The 15,691-nt window shown below is 45.6% G+C and overlaps 1 protein-coding gene across 3 annotated transcripts; it reads right to left on the bottom strand.

Moving 5' to 3' along the window:
- Positions 1-1,061: 1,061 nt before the first annotated feature.
- On the bottom strand, positions 1,062-9,768 carry TIGAR (TP53 induced glycolysis regulatory phosphatase). 3 transcript variants are annotated; one of them, XM_048516195.1, is made up of 6 exons: positions 9,665-9,768; positions 7,545-7,582; positions 6,317-6,438; positions 3,910-3,987; positions 3,550-3,660; positions 1,062-2,397 (listed from the first exon to the last, which is right to left on the bottom strand). In XM_048516195.1, exons 1-6 carry the CDS (start codon positions 9,694-9,696, stop codon positions 1,957-1,959), a joined length of 822 nt encoding a protein of 273 aa, XP_048372152.1. In that variant the 5' UTR covers positions 9,697-9,768; the 3' UTR covers positions 1,062-1,956. The 3 variants fall into 3 exon arrangements, with proteins under 3 accessions (XP_048372152.1, XP_048372151.1, XP_048372153.1); XM_048516194.1 differs by lacking the exon at positions 9,665-9,768 and adding an exon at positions 9,319-9,439; XM_048516196.1 differs by lacking the exon at positions 9,665-9,768 and having other exon boundaries at positions 6,382-6,438; positions 7,545-7,566.
- Between the last annotated feature and the right edge of the window lie 5,923 nt (positions 9,769-15,691).

The raw sequence follows: 15,691 nt of genomic DNA, 5'->3' as shown, positions 1-15,691 counted from the left end.
GGGTCAGGCAGTCTACGGCCAGAATCTGAAGTATCCTGTGACCACAGACTCATTTTAGGCTCTTATGTCCAGTGGTTTCATTGGGTGCTGCTTCACACATTGGTGACAGCAATTTCAAGCTGACTGCCACTTTCCAATGGCTCTGTGGTTTTTTTATTCTCCTTTTAAAAAACTGGTTGTGTCTGCAAGGGGGAGGCCAATAGTTCACTTTGTCTCACCAAAAGACAGAAGCTCAACTGGGTCCAAATACCCCTCTTTTCTCTGTGGAATGCTCCGCTGGTAGATTAGCTCCTGAAGTACCACGCCCACAGTGGAGCATTCCACGGGAAGAAGAGGGGTATTAATTAATTCACTTGGGGTACAAGCCACAGGTGACGCTCATCTGTGCAAGCCGCATCCAAATGAATATCCCAGCGACATGTACTCAGTGGCCCAGATCTACCTTCCCCGACGGCCTTTAAAAGATGCTCCAAACCCTCACCCTGAGATGGCTGACTCAACTCTCCTCACTGAATGACTGACTCAAACGTTTAATAAAGTGCTAAGACACAGACACTTGCAACACACATGGGACCCAAACACGTGATCTGCGTTTAATACTGCAGTACTGATTAAAAAACCCAGGCAATTTCCGTCATGCATGGGGGTATATCATGAATAAATACTTTTGCAAATACTGTGGGTGATTCTGCACAGGCCAAATAGAACAGGTTCAGGCCTTTTTAAAAGCATTAATTAATTTATTTTATTTATTTATTGTTTAAACTTTTATACCGCCCCATCCCCTAGGGGCTCTGGGCGGTGTACAACATAAAATATAATAAAATAAATTACTAAAATCTTTAAAACAGCGGTAACATAGCACTGATAATAATAATAATGGGAAGGCGTCCGACCAGCCCCGTTTTTCATTAAAAATTCTCCCAAGAGAAAAAAAGGTGGGGGGAAGGGTGGCGAGCCACATTAGATGGTAGCCTAAATAACAGGCCGGCTGGGGCACCATTTCAGCGGCTGGTCCCTCCAAAGGCCCGGCGGAACAACTCCGTTTTATATTTATTAAGGGGGAAAAGTTCCCACAGAACTTGCCCCCCCCCCGGTCCCCTCCCCCCCCCCAATGCTTCTAATCTGCTATATTAGCCTGAACCCGGCTTAAATGTAAGTTGCTAAACCGGCAACTTTTTAAAAATGCTTCCTGCTTGCCTGTGCCAACTAAGGCAAACAGGAAGCGTTCAATTCCTAGCCCCTTCTATCCACCATTATGATGGATTCCTAACCCCACTCGCTCCAAACACTGCCTTTTGCAACTGGGTTGCAGTTAGAAGTAGGAACTACTGGAGGGGGCTCATTTCACCTCAGGGTGGGTTCCCCATGCGGCCGCCCCTAGAAGGGATTTTCTAATAGGCGGCAGCCATGTTGTGCTGGGAAGTGGGTAGGGGGTTCCTCAGGTGGGTGAGATTCTCAGCTGTGCAGTTCGCAGGGAAACACCTCGTTTCCCATGTGAACTATGTTGGCTCCTGCTGCCAGGATCCCAGGTTCCTGGCTGGCCCCGTCCCCCGTCGTGTAAACGGCAGCACAGGAAAAACTGTTCATTTAACTCATCATGGGTTCATTTAACCCACGAGCGGCCAATCTGTGGTGCTCCAGATGTTCATGGACTACAGTTCCCATCAGCCCAATTGGCCATGCTGGCAGGGGCTGATGGGAATTGTAGTCCGTTAACATCTGGAGCAGCACAGGTTGGCCACCCCTAATTTAACCCATTGGAGTTGCCTTTGCAGAATCAGCCTGTGTGAATCACCTAAATTCAGTTGCTAAAAAAATTAACTTTTGCAACAGAAGATGAATTTACTCTTATTTTGCCCCTTTTCAAACAGCCCAAACAACTCAAATAATGTAGAAGAAAATATGCTTGCGCTCACTGCATAAATACACATTGCTTTTTTTGTCTTTGCTGTTTCAGAGCTTAATATGTTCAGCGGCCACGTCACCTAAATGATCGTTTTTGTTCAGACAAATGCATTGGATTTTAGGTTTGATGTTATCTTTACTCTCAAGCTTTACAATGAACTGACTAACCCCAGTGTTGGGACTCACGGAAGAGAGCTCAGTCTTTGTCAAAGAGGCTGGCAAAATACATCCTAGGTCCGAAACAAAATAGCTCAGCCAGCTCCTCATGTATGCCCCATGACTCACGACCAGGACACTGGCAAACAGCTCCTCGGTAGCTCCAATGGGATTGGAATGAAACTCCCGGCTTCCGTGGTGGTTTGTGAGCAAGGTGCTAGGTTTGTCTGCGTCGTTTCCGGCTGTCCTTTCGGGAGCTTGTTTTTCCTGACACGCTTCCTTAACAATGAGCCTGCAAAGAGTTGCAAAGAAGTCCTCACCACGTGCTTTTACCTAAAGTGAAGTGGAACAACAAAATGATGAGGCTGTGAAACTGCCTGCCCAATGAACTCACTCAAGCCCCTTCTCAAATCCTCCCCTGGCTTCCTGTCCCTTCCTGTATACAGCACAACTCCTTAATCTTTACCTTTGAAGCTCGCCATGGACTTGACTAGAACGCTCTTTTGGTCCTAGTGTTCTGTTAAATCCCCTCTTGTAATGTTCACTCCTCCAATCATACTGTGTTCAATACCCTCCAAATCTTCTGGTCCTTACTTCTGGTCCTCCTTACTCTCTTGTGATCCCTTATGCCAAGACCTCCTATGTGACAGAGCCAGTGTGGTGTAGTGGTTAAGTGCACTCTAATCTGGAGAACCGGGTTTGATTCCCCGCTCTGCCACTTGAGCTGTGGAGGCTTATCTGGTGAACCAGATTAGCTTGTGCACTCCAACACATGCCAGCTGGGTGACCCTGGGCGAGTCCGTTCTTCGGAGCTCTCTCAGCCCCACCCACCTCACAGGGTGTTTGTTGTGCGGGGGAGGGAAAAGGAGATTGTAAGCCCCTTTGAGTCTCCTTACAGGAGAGAAAGGGGGGATATAAATCCAACTCTTCTTCTTCTGCTATGTGGTGAGCCCTATAAACCCAACTGCTTTTAGTTTTAACTTGACAGAACTCATCTCCCATTGCATTTCCTCATATTCTTCCCTTGTAATGTCTGTTGCTTCCTTCTCCTCTTCCTTCCTTCGCTTTGTCCCCACTACAAAAAATTAGACTACAAAGAATTAGAGGGGGAGGGAATTAGACTGCAAAGAATTAGAGGGGGAGGGGTGCCATGCAAGGGAAGAGGAGTGAGGGAGGGGAGTGAATGAGTGAGGGGTGGCATGCAAGGGAGGGGAGGGAAGGGGAGGTGCCCGGCAACGGGACATGGCTCACCCACCCTAGCGGAGGGAGGGGGAGGGGTGGCATGCAAGGGAAGAGGAGGGAGGGAGGAGAGGGAGGGAGGGAGGGGTGGCATGCAAGGGAGGGGAGGGAGGGAAGGACGAACCTTTTTGCCTATATGTCTTCCTCAGGTGCCATGTCCTACACCTTCCATTAATGATGATGGTAATAATAATAACAACAATACAAGGCAGATTGGAAAACTTATGAAACCAAGGTATACTGTACTTCTTCTAGGGTTTCTCCTCCAGGAGGTGTAAAGGATGGGCACTGCTCCCCCGCAGCTTTTGCCATGATCCTGAGATCACTCAAGGGCCTCCCTTCTGCCACTCCATACCCCTGTTAAAAAATAACAGTGCATTGGGACAGTGATGTAAATCAAATGAAGAACATATTAGAAGATATTCAGAGAAAACCTAGGTCACCCTCTGTGCAAAATAATTCCAAGAGGGTAGCTGGGTTGCCAACTTGGTCTACAGAAGAAAAACAAGGTTTGAGTCCTTTGGCTCAGGGGCATTGCAAGTGGTCATGTGAGATTCATGGTTCTGTAGAAAGATACTGACACAAAAAACTGTTTTCTACACTTACCCGTTCTCGGAGTCTTGGATCATACTTTACTGCAGTCTCTTTGCAAAACTGACTCTTTCCGAGAATCGAGGCTGCCGTCTGAAACATTAAGCAAACGAGCCGTGTCAAACAACACACATGTTATAAATAATATAAAAGGATACCCTGGGGAAATCTTTTTTTATATAAAACAGATGCTTATATGGTAAAATGGTAATTTAAAATACGCAAGTTCTATTCTATCTGGCGTCCTTTTGAGCTCTTCCAGGAATGTAGGAAATGAACAACGACCTGCATTCTCTGGAATAACGAGTGCGTCTTCCTCACCAAAAAAGAATAAGTCAACTTCCAAAGAAAAAGTCCCCATCATGTTAATTGAAACAAGTTCATTAACTGCCAGGGCGGAAATGGTCAAAAACTCACATTTTCCAGTGGAAGAACTACAAATCCAAGAAGCAGCAAGAAAAGACGGTCATAAAGTTACAGTAAGGCAAACTCGGTGATTGCTTTTGTACGGCAATACGTGACACCGCTTTTTAAAATTTATCCCAGGGACTTGGGAACCTGCTTTCTTTTGTCACAACAACACTGGGACAGACAACAACAGTGCTATCCCACGTGGAATTACACTTTCTAAGCCTAATGACACCAGTGGACTGTTTAAAACAGCGCTGCGAGTTTCCCTTTGCACCAGTCCAGGAGATGCCAGTTGCTAAAGAATGGTCAAGGCTATGTTAAAAAATGGCACCCTCCCTCATTCCATGCACAGAACACTGTCTTTCCCCATCTGTATTTCGTAAGAATAGGCATGAACAGTGCCCATGGCGGAGAAAGATTTGTTGTAAAATACCACTGTCCCATCTTGAACAGGAGACTCTAGAGAAAAATTATTTTATTTATTTATTTTTATTATTATTTGGAAACCGCCCTGGGCGGTGTACAGTAAATGTAAATACAATAATACAAATACAGCAATACATAATACATTAAAATTCATAATCAGATCTATAAGACATATAAAAACATAGCAGCATACAGTATAAAAATGGTGGTGCCGATCCAAAGGCTGGGAGGGGACAGATGTTATACCGAATGTGTTCATTCTGCAGCAGCTGTTTCATGATGGGAACTGTCAACCACAGTCCCAGCCGAGTAAGGTCTTTACTACTTTCCTGAAACATCGGGCCGGTGCTACACAAGCTACTGGAGCTCAGAAGAGCCACAGGTGGTTTATCAAGTACTGATTGTGCTGCAATGAAAAGTGGAAGAGCAGCAAAACAATCCTAAAATAGAATTACACTGCTGAGCACTATGTAATTCTGTGTAGGATTTCACTGTAAGGGATTTTTATCATGTTGCCTTACAGCCGAATCCATGTGCTTGATAGCACTATTGTGTCAGAAATCAAATCACCCTCAGTCAGGTTACCAACTTCAGCTTGGGAAATTCCTAGAAATTTGAGCGTGATGCCCAAGAAGTAGCGAGAGCAGAGATATGACATCATTTTATGACTTATATTTTTCCTTAATTCTGTCGTATACCATAATAGCCAGTATGGTCTTCCAAAGTTGTTTATTCCTCCAGATAAATTCCAGGACAACTCCAGGTCCCCCTGAGGTTTGATAACCCTAGCTCAGTGATGGCGAACTTTTTTGAGACAGAGTGCCCAAATTGCAACCCAAACCCCACTTATTTATCGCAAAGTGCCAATGAGGCAATTTAACCTGAATAACCCTGAGCAGGGGCCAGACTGCTGTAGCCTCCAGCAAGTTCCACATGCGCCACTCTGCACCGCTCTAGCATCTCTGCTGCCTGTGCCCCCCCCCCACCCCCCGGCAGCAGCCACCTGGAGCACAGGCACCAGGCCCGCCAGCTGAGTCCTCCCTGCTCGCTGAGGTGCACGCACATCAAGTCCAGAGGCCCATGCCAGCCTAGATGTGTGTGTGTGGGGGGGGGCAATTCCCCCCCCACATGACAAACTCTGTGTGCGCATGCCCACAGAGAGGGCTCTGAGTGCCACCTCTGGCACCCGTGCCATAGGTTCCCCACCACTGCGCTAGTTAGTCTTGAGTCGGCTTTAGAGGTTTGATTCCTACGCAGAAATACACATTTATGTTTGTGGAGGTCCTTGAAACGGGCATAAACTCGTCCTTTTCCTTCTCAAACTGTGACTATTGACATGGATTCCTCCCCCTTCTTCCCTGTTCGTTAAGATACAGTGGTTGGTAATTCTACTTAGTTCTGAACTGCAAGGGAGGCATATTTTCATTCCTTATACAAACAATATATGTTCATTTGTGACCTGCACTGTGAAAAGAAATCCACTGGATCTTCCTTCTTTGTATTCATCACCGCTGCTGTAGGATTCCTACAAAAAGCAAATCTTGGAACCTCTCTTTTAATTCTATTTACACCCTAAAATACTCACCTGCTTTGCCCGAAGCAGATCACTTGAGAACACATGAGTAAATTTGGTATTGCTGAGAAACACACCTGCAGCACGGGCTTGTTGGAAGCCTGTCTCAGAGAGAGGTTCATCTATGCCCTGCCCTGCAGGAGACAAAGTAAACATAGGAACATAGAATGCAAACCTGATTGGCCCATCAATGGCCACTAAGATACACTAGCTGAATCAGCACATGGACTGGAATTATTGGAATGATTACTGAAATTATTGTGGCTTCTTAACCAGCAAAACTCCACCCCTAAAGTATTTGGGTTTACTTCATACTCCAGTGAAACAATGTGTAAATATATATGCAGAGGCCAGAGGGCACCCGGTGTGCACTCTGTGTGTCCCCACACACGTTGCGCCCTGCTCCCTGCCCTCCTTACCTTAGTTCAGCCTGGAAAAGCAGTCTGTTCCCTTCAGGCTGAAAATGGCTGGTGGGAACTACACTTCCCATGAGACCCTGGGGCTCGCAAAGTCTCCTGGGAAGTGTAGTTCCTACCAGGCTGTTTTCAGCCTGAAGGGAACAGGCCGCTTTTCTAGCCTGCACTGTTTCACTAAGGTAAGGGGGGGAGCGGTGCCAGGGGGCAGTGCCAGGGGACGGCACTGCGGGGGGTGGGGATTTTCCGCCCCCAGGTGCATACCCGGTGCAATGCGTGCGCCCTGCCCCCTGGTAGCTCGGCCTCCGTATATATGCTAATGAATCTGGCTGGTTTCTCTCAGTTTGAACCTAGACTGCAAACTTCTTTGTGGGGAGGAGGGTATACCTGCCTTGTTTTTGTTTCTGTTGTTCATGATATTTCCCCAATCGCCTCCTTCTCCATCCCCAAATTTCTGGGAATTCCCTAACCCAGAGTTGGCAGTCTTCTATGGGTACCTATGTGCATGTGTTTCCTCAAATTTAAAAATTGAGCCCTGAAAGTTTGGAGTTGATTAAATCCAGCTTTTTGTTCTTCCCCTCACAAACCTATCTGGAGCTACAGCGCACAAAAAGGACTATGTAGTAGCAGACCACTGTTATATATGGGCACTGCTGGATTAAAACCAGGGCTATCAGAATTCAACATTTTTCTGTAAATGATATTTTGACAAGACCGGGCTAGGAGCAAATTCATTATTTAATGACACAAGTTAAGATGTAAAGCTAAAAGCCACTATGATTTATTAGCAATTAATTAATAAGAGTTGCAGCAGTAAAGGTACAAACCTTGCAGTATCTTCTCTTTATTGTATCTTGTTTCTCCACTGAAAGAGACAAAGAGAAGAAAAATTCTTCATAAAAGACAGACATAACTTGCACTTAGCTGGGGGAAGGGAGGCTAGTGAGATATAGCCTCACTACCTTCATTTCAGCCATTCCTGTAACTATCTAGAGTAAGCTGCAGAAGGGTGGAACAGACAAAAAATCTCTGCAGATCTGCAACAGAGCAGACTGTGTCATGGTGTTCACCGCTTGGTGCCAATTGTAGTCTTGACCCACGAGGCCCCAAGGAAGAGACGAGACGCCGAGATTTCATCTGGTGGAGAGCGCCAGCAGCAGGAAGCGCGGGATCCCGTGATCCTGGCAACTCTGCCGTGTGCTCGCCCCTCACACCTTTTATTAGGGTTTCAATGGGGCGTGTAAAGGGGTCGGGCAGGCGGGAGAACGAGAGGTCGGGAGAACGGGAGAACGGGAGATCATCATGTGATGCATGATCTCATCGGGCTGCTACGTGCGGGAGGAAGCATCTGTGTCTGGGTCTAATCCTCACCTGAGGGCAGGAGCCCTTTTGTCCCTTTGTATGGGACACCTGGTGACCGCGAGTCAGGCAGTTCATGACCCGTGACTCATGGGGGCACGGGGGTTGGGGGAGCGTGTGCGCCCGGAAGGCCGTAGCCGGCACCGGCATGCCTGGCGCTCCTTCTACGGTTCTGCTGGGTTCGTGGGCTCACCCCTACACCAATGTGGTCCTACGGGCACACACCCGTGTTCCCCAAAGCACCTTTAAAAATGTTTCCTTTAAAAACAGTACGTTCAGAAATGAACGAATAAGTACAACGATATTTATAAGGTGATTTTTTACATATAAAAGGTTATATTATGAAGTGAAGCATAGAAGAAGGATGCTTGTGCTGGTGAACGGATCTTCAGCAATGCAGCCAGAAGGAAACAGAATATGCTATCCTCAGCATCCTCGAAGTCCACTGAAGTCAAGCTACTACAAGCTGCTTGTTGTAGAAACTACATTCTGGGAGGGTCTCACATCTCTCTCTCTCAGGCGGCTGAATATGCATGCCATACCGGATACAGATTTTAAAGGTATTGATTACTATGACTGATACGCCCATGTAAAGCAATCCTAAATCACAACTGACCACTCAGAATTGGAATCCCAACTAATAAGCATGGAATAACCTAAAACTATCTTACAAGACTGTTATGAAAAAGTGGAGGCCTCTGCATGCCATCCTGAATACTGTGGAAGAAAGAATGGTATACAGGTACCGTATGTTAAATTTCACAAGTCACCATCTCATGATAACACCGTAGGCAGATTTGGAACTGTGAGCCCCCTTGAGCTGAGAGGGACAAGGAAGGGTGCAAATAAATTAATGAATGAATAAAAGTCAGATATGCTGACATAAGGGGTCAGGAGTCAGACTGTAAAGGAAGTACCGGTAAATAAATAAACGTGCTGTTGAACGCTTTCACGGCCAGATTCAACAGGTTGTGGTGGGTTTTCCTGGCTGTGTGGCCATGGTCTGGTGGATCTCGTTCCTAACGTTTCACCTGCATCTGTGGCTGGCATCTTCAGAGGTGTATCACAGAGAGTGTGTAACAGCACAGTGCGTCCCATCATGCACAAAGAATGATTTCATCATTGATTTTATCATTGTGCAAATACTAGAAATGCACTATGTACATATTCAGAGGCTCTGTATTTCAGCCCTGAACGAGAAGACAGCTCCCTAGCAAAGCATTTCCGCCCTGGAAAACTCACCCCTGACATTCACCCAACGCTAAAGGCAGGCATGCATGTGTGCACCTCCTGCGCATGCTCGCGATCTTCCGCCCACGCGAGCCCCCTTTGTACTAGAAATCCAAACCCCAAGGATCCAACTAGGCGACAGTCGCCCCTCCCACTTTGAAAGCGCCAGACTTTGGGCTGCGTATGACGTCACAGCCGCGCCGTCGATGATTGACAGCTCGGCTGGAGCTGGCCCCGCATCCCGTGTGGGTCTCGCATAGTTGGCGGTCACCAGGTCAATGGGGCTAGGCAGGAAGTGCGGGCCGATGAAGGGCAGGCAGGAGGGCTGGGCGGAGCAGGGGCGGTCCGCGATACTTACTGCCGGACAACGGTCAACCCGAACGTGACCATGGTCAACCTTGTCTCTCAGCCCCGGCACTGTGAAGCTCCGCCCCCTTCCCCTCACGACGCCTTGCCGCCGGCTTCCCCCGCCCCGAGGCGCGTCCACCAATCGCAGCTTTCCTTCTCCCTCCCGCCCGCCGCGTAGGGAGAGCGCGGTATTTAGAAGCATAGTTCATCGACTACGATTCCCATGGCAAGGGCTGATGGGAATCGTAGTCCATAAACATCTGGAGAGGCCAGGGTTGGATGCACTGAGTCTGATCTCCAAATTGCCAATTCTCTGCAAGGGAACTGATCTGCGTAGACTAGAGATCAGCTGTAATTCCAGTTATAGACCTAACATTTATTTATTAAGAGCTTTTGTGAGTCAGAGCTCACTTGGCCCCTTCCGCACATGCAGAATAATGCACTTTCAATCCACTTTCAGTGCACTTTGCAGCTGTGCGGAATAGCAAAACCCACTTGCAAACAATTGTGAAAGTGGATTGAAGGTGCATTATTCTGCATGTGCAGAAGGGGCCTTCTTCAGATGCAAGGGAAAGAAAAAGAATAATCAATCTCATATTTGTTCAGAAAATTGCAGCAGGAGATGAGAGAGAAGAGAGGAGTGGAGTGAAGAGCAGCCTGGTGTAAATTCTCAAGTTTAAGAATGAATAGCTTAGATTGCTATATACAAAATAGATTATGAAGGAGGTCGTAGGTCTTAGCTACTTATTGAAGCACCTTTTTGAAGGGGCCTGGAAATTTTTTTTTAGATCTTTCTAGGCCTCAGAATTTAGACATGATTCCCGTTTCTCATTTCCAGTGCCCTCGGCATAAAGCCCATGTCTAGACAGCTACTGGACAGCTCTAACCAAAGATATTTTGGAGAGGCTTGGCTGGTGATGGTCACAAAGTCCCTTCCAGACAACATAGAAGCTAGTGCTGAATTCTACCCCAAATAAAATGGTTTTAACAGAACGTGGTATATGTGTAATAAATTCCCATTGGTTCTCCCTCACTTTTAGCAAACTCAGCCATGGCACACATCACAGATGCCATCAGTGAGCACATAGCAGCTTTTGCTAAGTCATGGCCCTTTTCAGAGTTGCCTTCTTGCTGTGGGCGAGATCTTACCATCTTTCCAATAATCAAAAATATCCTGTCTTTTTTACCAGCCAAAAAAAATGGGGGGGGGGGAGGCTGCCAAGAAATTGGACAGATTCATGAAGGACTAGTACTAGCTATGGTGACTAAAATTAACCTCCACATTTAGGGGTAGTAAATCTTCAAATACCAGTGCCAGGAGGCAACATCAGGGGAAGGCCTTGGCCTCGATGCCCTGTTGTTGGCCCTCCAGAGGAACTGGCTGGCTACAGTGTGAGATAGAATGCTGAACTAGATGGACTACTGGTCAAACTCAGTAGGGCTCTTTTTATTTTCTTAATCTACAAAAGAAAACAAAAGAAGCTGCAATTGTGAAATTGTTTTGCTGCCATCTTCTGGAATGGAAGGGAAACCATAACTGCAACTTGTACACATTGGCCCTTTTGTGCGCTTGCTTTTTGCAGCCTGGCTATGTGCTTTGCAGTGGAGTCTCTTCATTTCTTGTGGGAGGTGCCCCGCTTCTTCCCAAGAGAGTAGCTGTCATTTTGCTATCCTCCAGGTCAGGAAGTTGTTTGTTGTTTTTTCAACTGTTTCACAATCTATCAATCCTGTAATACATAGGTGTCAAACTTGCGGCCCTCCATAGATCAAAAGTAACCCCCCTAAAAATTTTAAGCCCCAGAAATGTCATCGGGGGAGTGGGAAATACTGCTCCTGTGTGGATGTGGGAAGGCAGGGAGGAGCAGAAAACCCAAAGGAAGCAAAATGCATGCTGGCCTGCTTGGCTTTCCTTGCACAAGCGGGGGGTGGGGGTGGAATTGCACTTTGCCCCTTCAACAAACCTCAGGGCTTCTCTGATCTGAAGTAAGATGAGTTCTGAAGGGGAATAAACATATGCATAGTTGAAAATCAAACACAAATGGAATGTACACTCCATGCGAAGAACATGTGTGTAAATAGCCATTGTCCTGAAAGCCTGTTCTTCTGAGATAATGCCATCTAGGGTGCAAAATTTCTCACCCCATTAGGGAACATTCAGACACACACCTCACAACAGAACAGTCTGAAAAACATGGACCAGGAAAAGCTTTACTGTATAAAAATGGTCCTATAGTTTGAGCAATGGAGATGATTGTATACAGGTTGGCATCTTTCTTTAAAGAGGAAACACTAAAGAGGAAAATCTTTCTTTAAAGAGGAAACACTATTTTCTTTCTTTCACTCCGTCCCTCTGTTCTGCACCTGCCGACTTCTCATTTCAAACATATAATTCTTACAGTATCTTTTGCATAATTAGCTAAGGCAGCATGGTATAACCCAATCTAGTTTGATCTCAGAAGCTAAGCGGGACCACCAAGGAAGACTGTGAAGAAGGCGGCAATGGCAAACCACCTCTGCTTTTCACTAGTCATGAAAGTGCCTTGCTGAAATCACAAGTCAGCTGCAACTTGATGGCACTTTAAGAACATATGAGCGAGCCTGCTGGATCAGACCAGAGTTCATCTAGTCCAGCACTCAGCTTACTCGCAGTGGCCCACCAGGTGCCTTTGGGAGCTCACATGCAGGATATGAAAGCAATGGCCTTGTGCTGTGGCTCCTGAGCACCTGGTCACTTTACACATTTAGCCATATGTATCTCTTATCCCTCATGGGAACTGAAAGAAGCTGCTGCATTTTGTCATCACAACCACCTTGTAAATTAGAAAGGATGACTGACCCCCAAGGTCAACCTACAAGCTTGCAAGGGGGAAGTTGCATCTGGGTCTCCCAAATTCTTACCTAACACACTAACCAATAAGCCACATCAGGGCAAATTTATCACTTTCTTAGCATCAGACAGTTTCCAGCATATGAGGTTGTCACATGCGATGGAGGTAAGTTTCCCTGACATCAGTACCTATTTGCTTCCAAGCCCCATTTAAAGTGCTGGTTCTTACCTTTGAAAGCTTTACAGCTATGGGCTTCCATATTCACAACCATTTCCCGAACCCATCTGAAGGTCAAAGAGGGGGTTGGTTCCAAGTTCCATGAAGAAGGAAGGCAGCCAGTCACCACCAGCGCCTCTGCCCTTTCCGCTGGTGGGGGTGCCCCTTGGGCCAGTGGAGGGGGAAAAACATTGGTGCAGCCCTCCACCACTCCCTATGCACATTTGATTCCCCCCCCCAAAAAATCTGGATTGGGCTGCCCACAACCCACATTGTGGGCAGTAGAAATGTAGAGCTGGAATGGACCTCAAGGATCATCTAATCCAATCTCCTACACCAGGGGTCAGAAACCTTTACCACCCAAAGAGCCATTTGGACCTGTTTTCCATGGCCCCAAAGATCTACTAAGCCAGAGATTCGGCCCCTCCACTCACCTTTCCTTCCAGCACTGCTCTGGAGGGCTGGAGGGACTCACCCACGCTACCCTCCGACCTCCAGGCCATGCAGAGCCGCAGTATAGGGCTGAAAGAGCCGCATGTGGCTCTGGAGCCACAGGTTGCAGACCCCTGTTCTACACAATGCAGGAAATTCAGTGACCCTATCCTGTAAAGTACTCAAACTTTATGAGCAACAATATAAGTAAAGGTAGAAGTCTGCATCAAATTTACTCGATTAAGTTTTAATCCTGCCAAGCAGAATTTCCCCATAGTGTAGCCAGAGGCTTGCGCAAATGCCAGAGGGGAAGATTCAAAGCAAAGGTTTCCTAAGTCATATATCACTTTCAGAAAGTTACCAACAAGGTGGGCCAAGTCTTTGAAACAATTATTTGACATTCTTCCAGAGCGGCTATTGCAAATAAAATCCTCTTATTGGCTGAAATGTCTGTTATGAATTATCAACTGGATAGTTTTTTACTAGCCAAGATCACTACATAATTCGTCGACCATGTAGTATGATGTCAGGAGAATGCTTTTTATAAAGGGAACAGGACTTTGAGCTGTACCACTATGTAAAGTGTATTTTATCTGTTTGCTGCACGTAGCAGTCTGCTTTAACTGAAATTTTCTGTTTATGTAGTATCATTTTCTGCATTGTGTAACATGTCATTTCTAATACTGCTGCCATTTCAAGTTTCTATAATCCTAGTCCTTTCACACTATTTATCAGATACCTCATCCTGTTGATTGCATTGACTTACACTATGTAATGTACTTTGAGTACCAGTTAAGAAAGGCATACTAGAAATGAATAACTGAAAGAAGTATAAGAGGAGTTTGAATTTATACCCCTTTCCTCTCCTGTAAGGAGCCTCAAATCAGCTTATAAACTCCTTCCCTTCCTCTCCCCACAACACACGCCCTGTGAGGCAAATGGGGCTGAGAGTTCTGAGAGAACTGTGACTAGCCCAAGGCCACCCAGCAGGCTGAAAAAAAATAGGTGTGGGGGGAAAAGCACCAGCCTTACTTTTATTCTTTTCTATTACATTTCCATACACTGCCATTTAAAGATGCTGTCATGAAAGGAAGCAAACATGAATTAAAAACAAAAACAGACTGATTGGGTCAAGGTGAGTTTAATGTCCATACAATATAGCTAATCCTGCCAAAAACACATTGCATATAAACCTTCTCATAACTACTCAAAACACCTGATTATTAACATACAAGACTTAACAGATAAGACCTTTTGGAAGGTAATCAGAAGAGACTAGTGTTCTTACCCATCAAAAACCAAGCAGAGCCTTACACAGTTGCTAAATACATTTTTATACACCCAATCATGTTTATACAGATCTGCTAGCATACCCTGACCATGTAAAAAAAACGTCCATACCCCTTAAACACAGCATGTTTGTGAGAACGTAACATCAAACTGATATGGTGTCACATTTTGTTAAAGCAAAATTTTAAAAAAAGAACAGAGATTGTGCAACTGTTGGTGATGTCTGAGGTAAATGATAACCACAGTGGGGGGGAAATACAGTTTAGGGCGATTCTGTTGAGAATCTGGTTGTATCCAGGACCTTAAAAGAGATTTTGCGTACTATCATAGTCACGATCCTATGGGAATTTCTCCTGCTCAAGGGCAATTCATTTCAGTAAAGTGAGCTTTCACATTCACTAAAAAGGGCTTTTATTCAGATCCCATTCATTTTGATGAGGCTTTGGCAGGAATCACAGGCCCTCTTCAATAAAAATTATTACAGGTGTGGAAAAAAAAACTAGGATCATTAGAAGCAGGTTTACCTATGTCAGAGGTCTGCAATTAGTGACTCCAGAACCATTTTTAAAAGAAAATGAAATCTTTTAAATTGAGGTATATTGGAAAGGATACGTGGGATGCTAGAATAATTGGTACAAATGGCAACCAAATATTTTAATGGGATTAAAAGGCTTTTTAAAGATGCTTTACAGAATGGGAAATGCTAAAAAATTATCAGTAGTCAGTGCAAACTATGCCCAGAACTGCACAGAATGCTCCTGTGTATATTGTGAGACTTGTGTAAGCTGTCAAGTCACAGATGCCTTATGGCAAGAGACTAACAGAAGTAGTTTGCTATTGCCTGCCTCTGCATCGTAACCCTGGTATTCCTTCGTGGTCTCCCGTTCCAATATTAATCAGGGCTGACCACTGCGAGATATAGAATGTCAAATTCCTGAAACGTGACTCCAGCTCATCTGTGATCGGTGGGCACTGCTCAAATGACCTTTGGATTACACCTATTCTGAGAAAATGCCAACTTCCTGTTGAATCCTGTGTGATCTCTTTTTTGGTGGCAGATATCAGTTTGGAAAGACGACATTCGGTTGCCAAATCCCTAGCACTTATGGATCCCTATGCTGTAGGGTTCAAATTGCTATGCTGTATTTTAATATTGAACAGGTAAAGGAGTGATGTCACATCACAATGTTTACTAGGCAGACAACCGACAAGGTGCGGGAACTTTATGATTAAACATGTCAGTTACATTGAACTGCATCTTTTCAGTTACA

Source organism: Sphaerodactylus townsendi, linkage group LG14 (assembly GCF_021028975.2).
Source record: "Sphaerodactylus townsendi isolate TG3544 linkage group LG14, MPM_Stown_v2.3, whole genome shotgun sequence".
Classification (NCBI taxonomy): domain Eukaryota; kingdom Metazoa; phylum Chordata; class Lepidosauria; order Squamata; family Sphaerodactylidae; genus Sphaerodactylus; species Sphaerodactylus townsendi.
The sequence above is the reverse complement of the archived record's forward strand: the minus strand, read 5'-3'. Positions and strand labels throughout refer to the sequence as shown.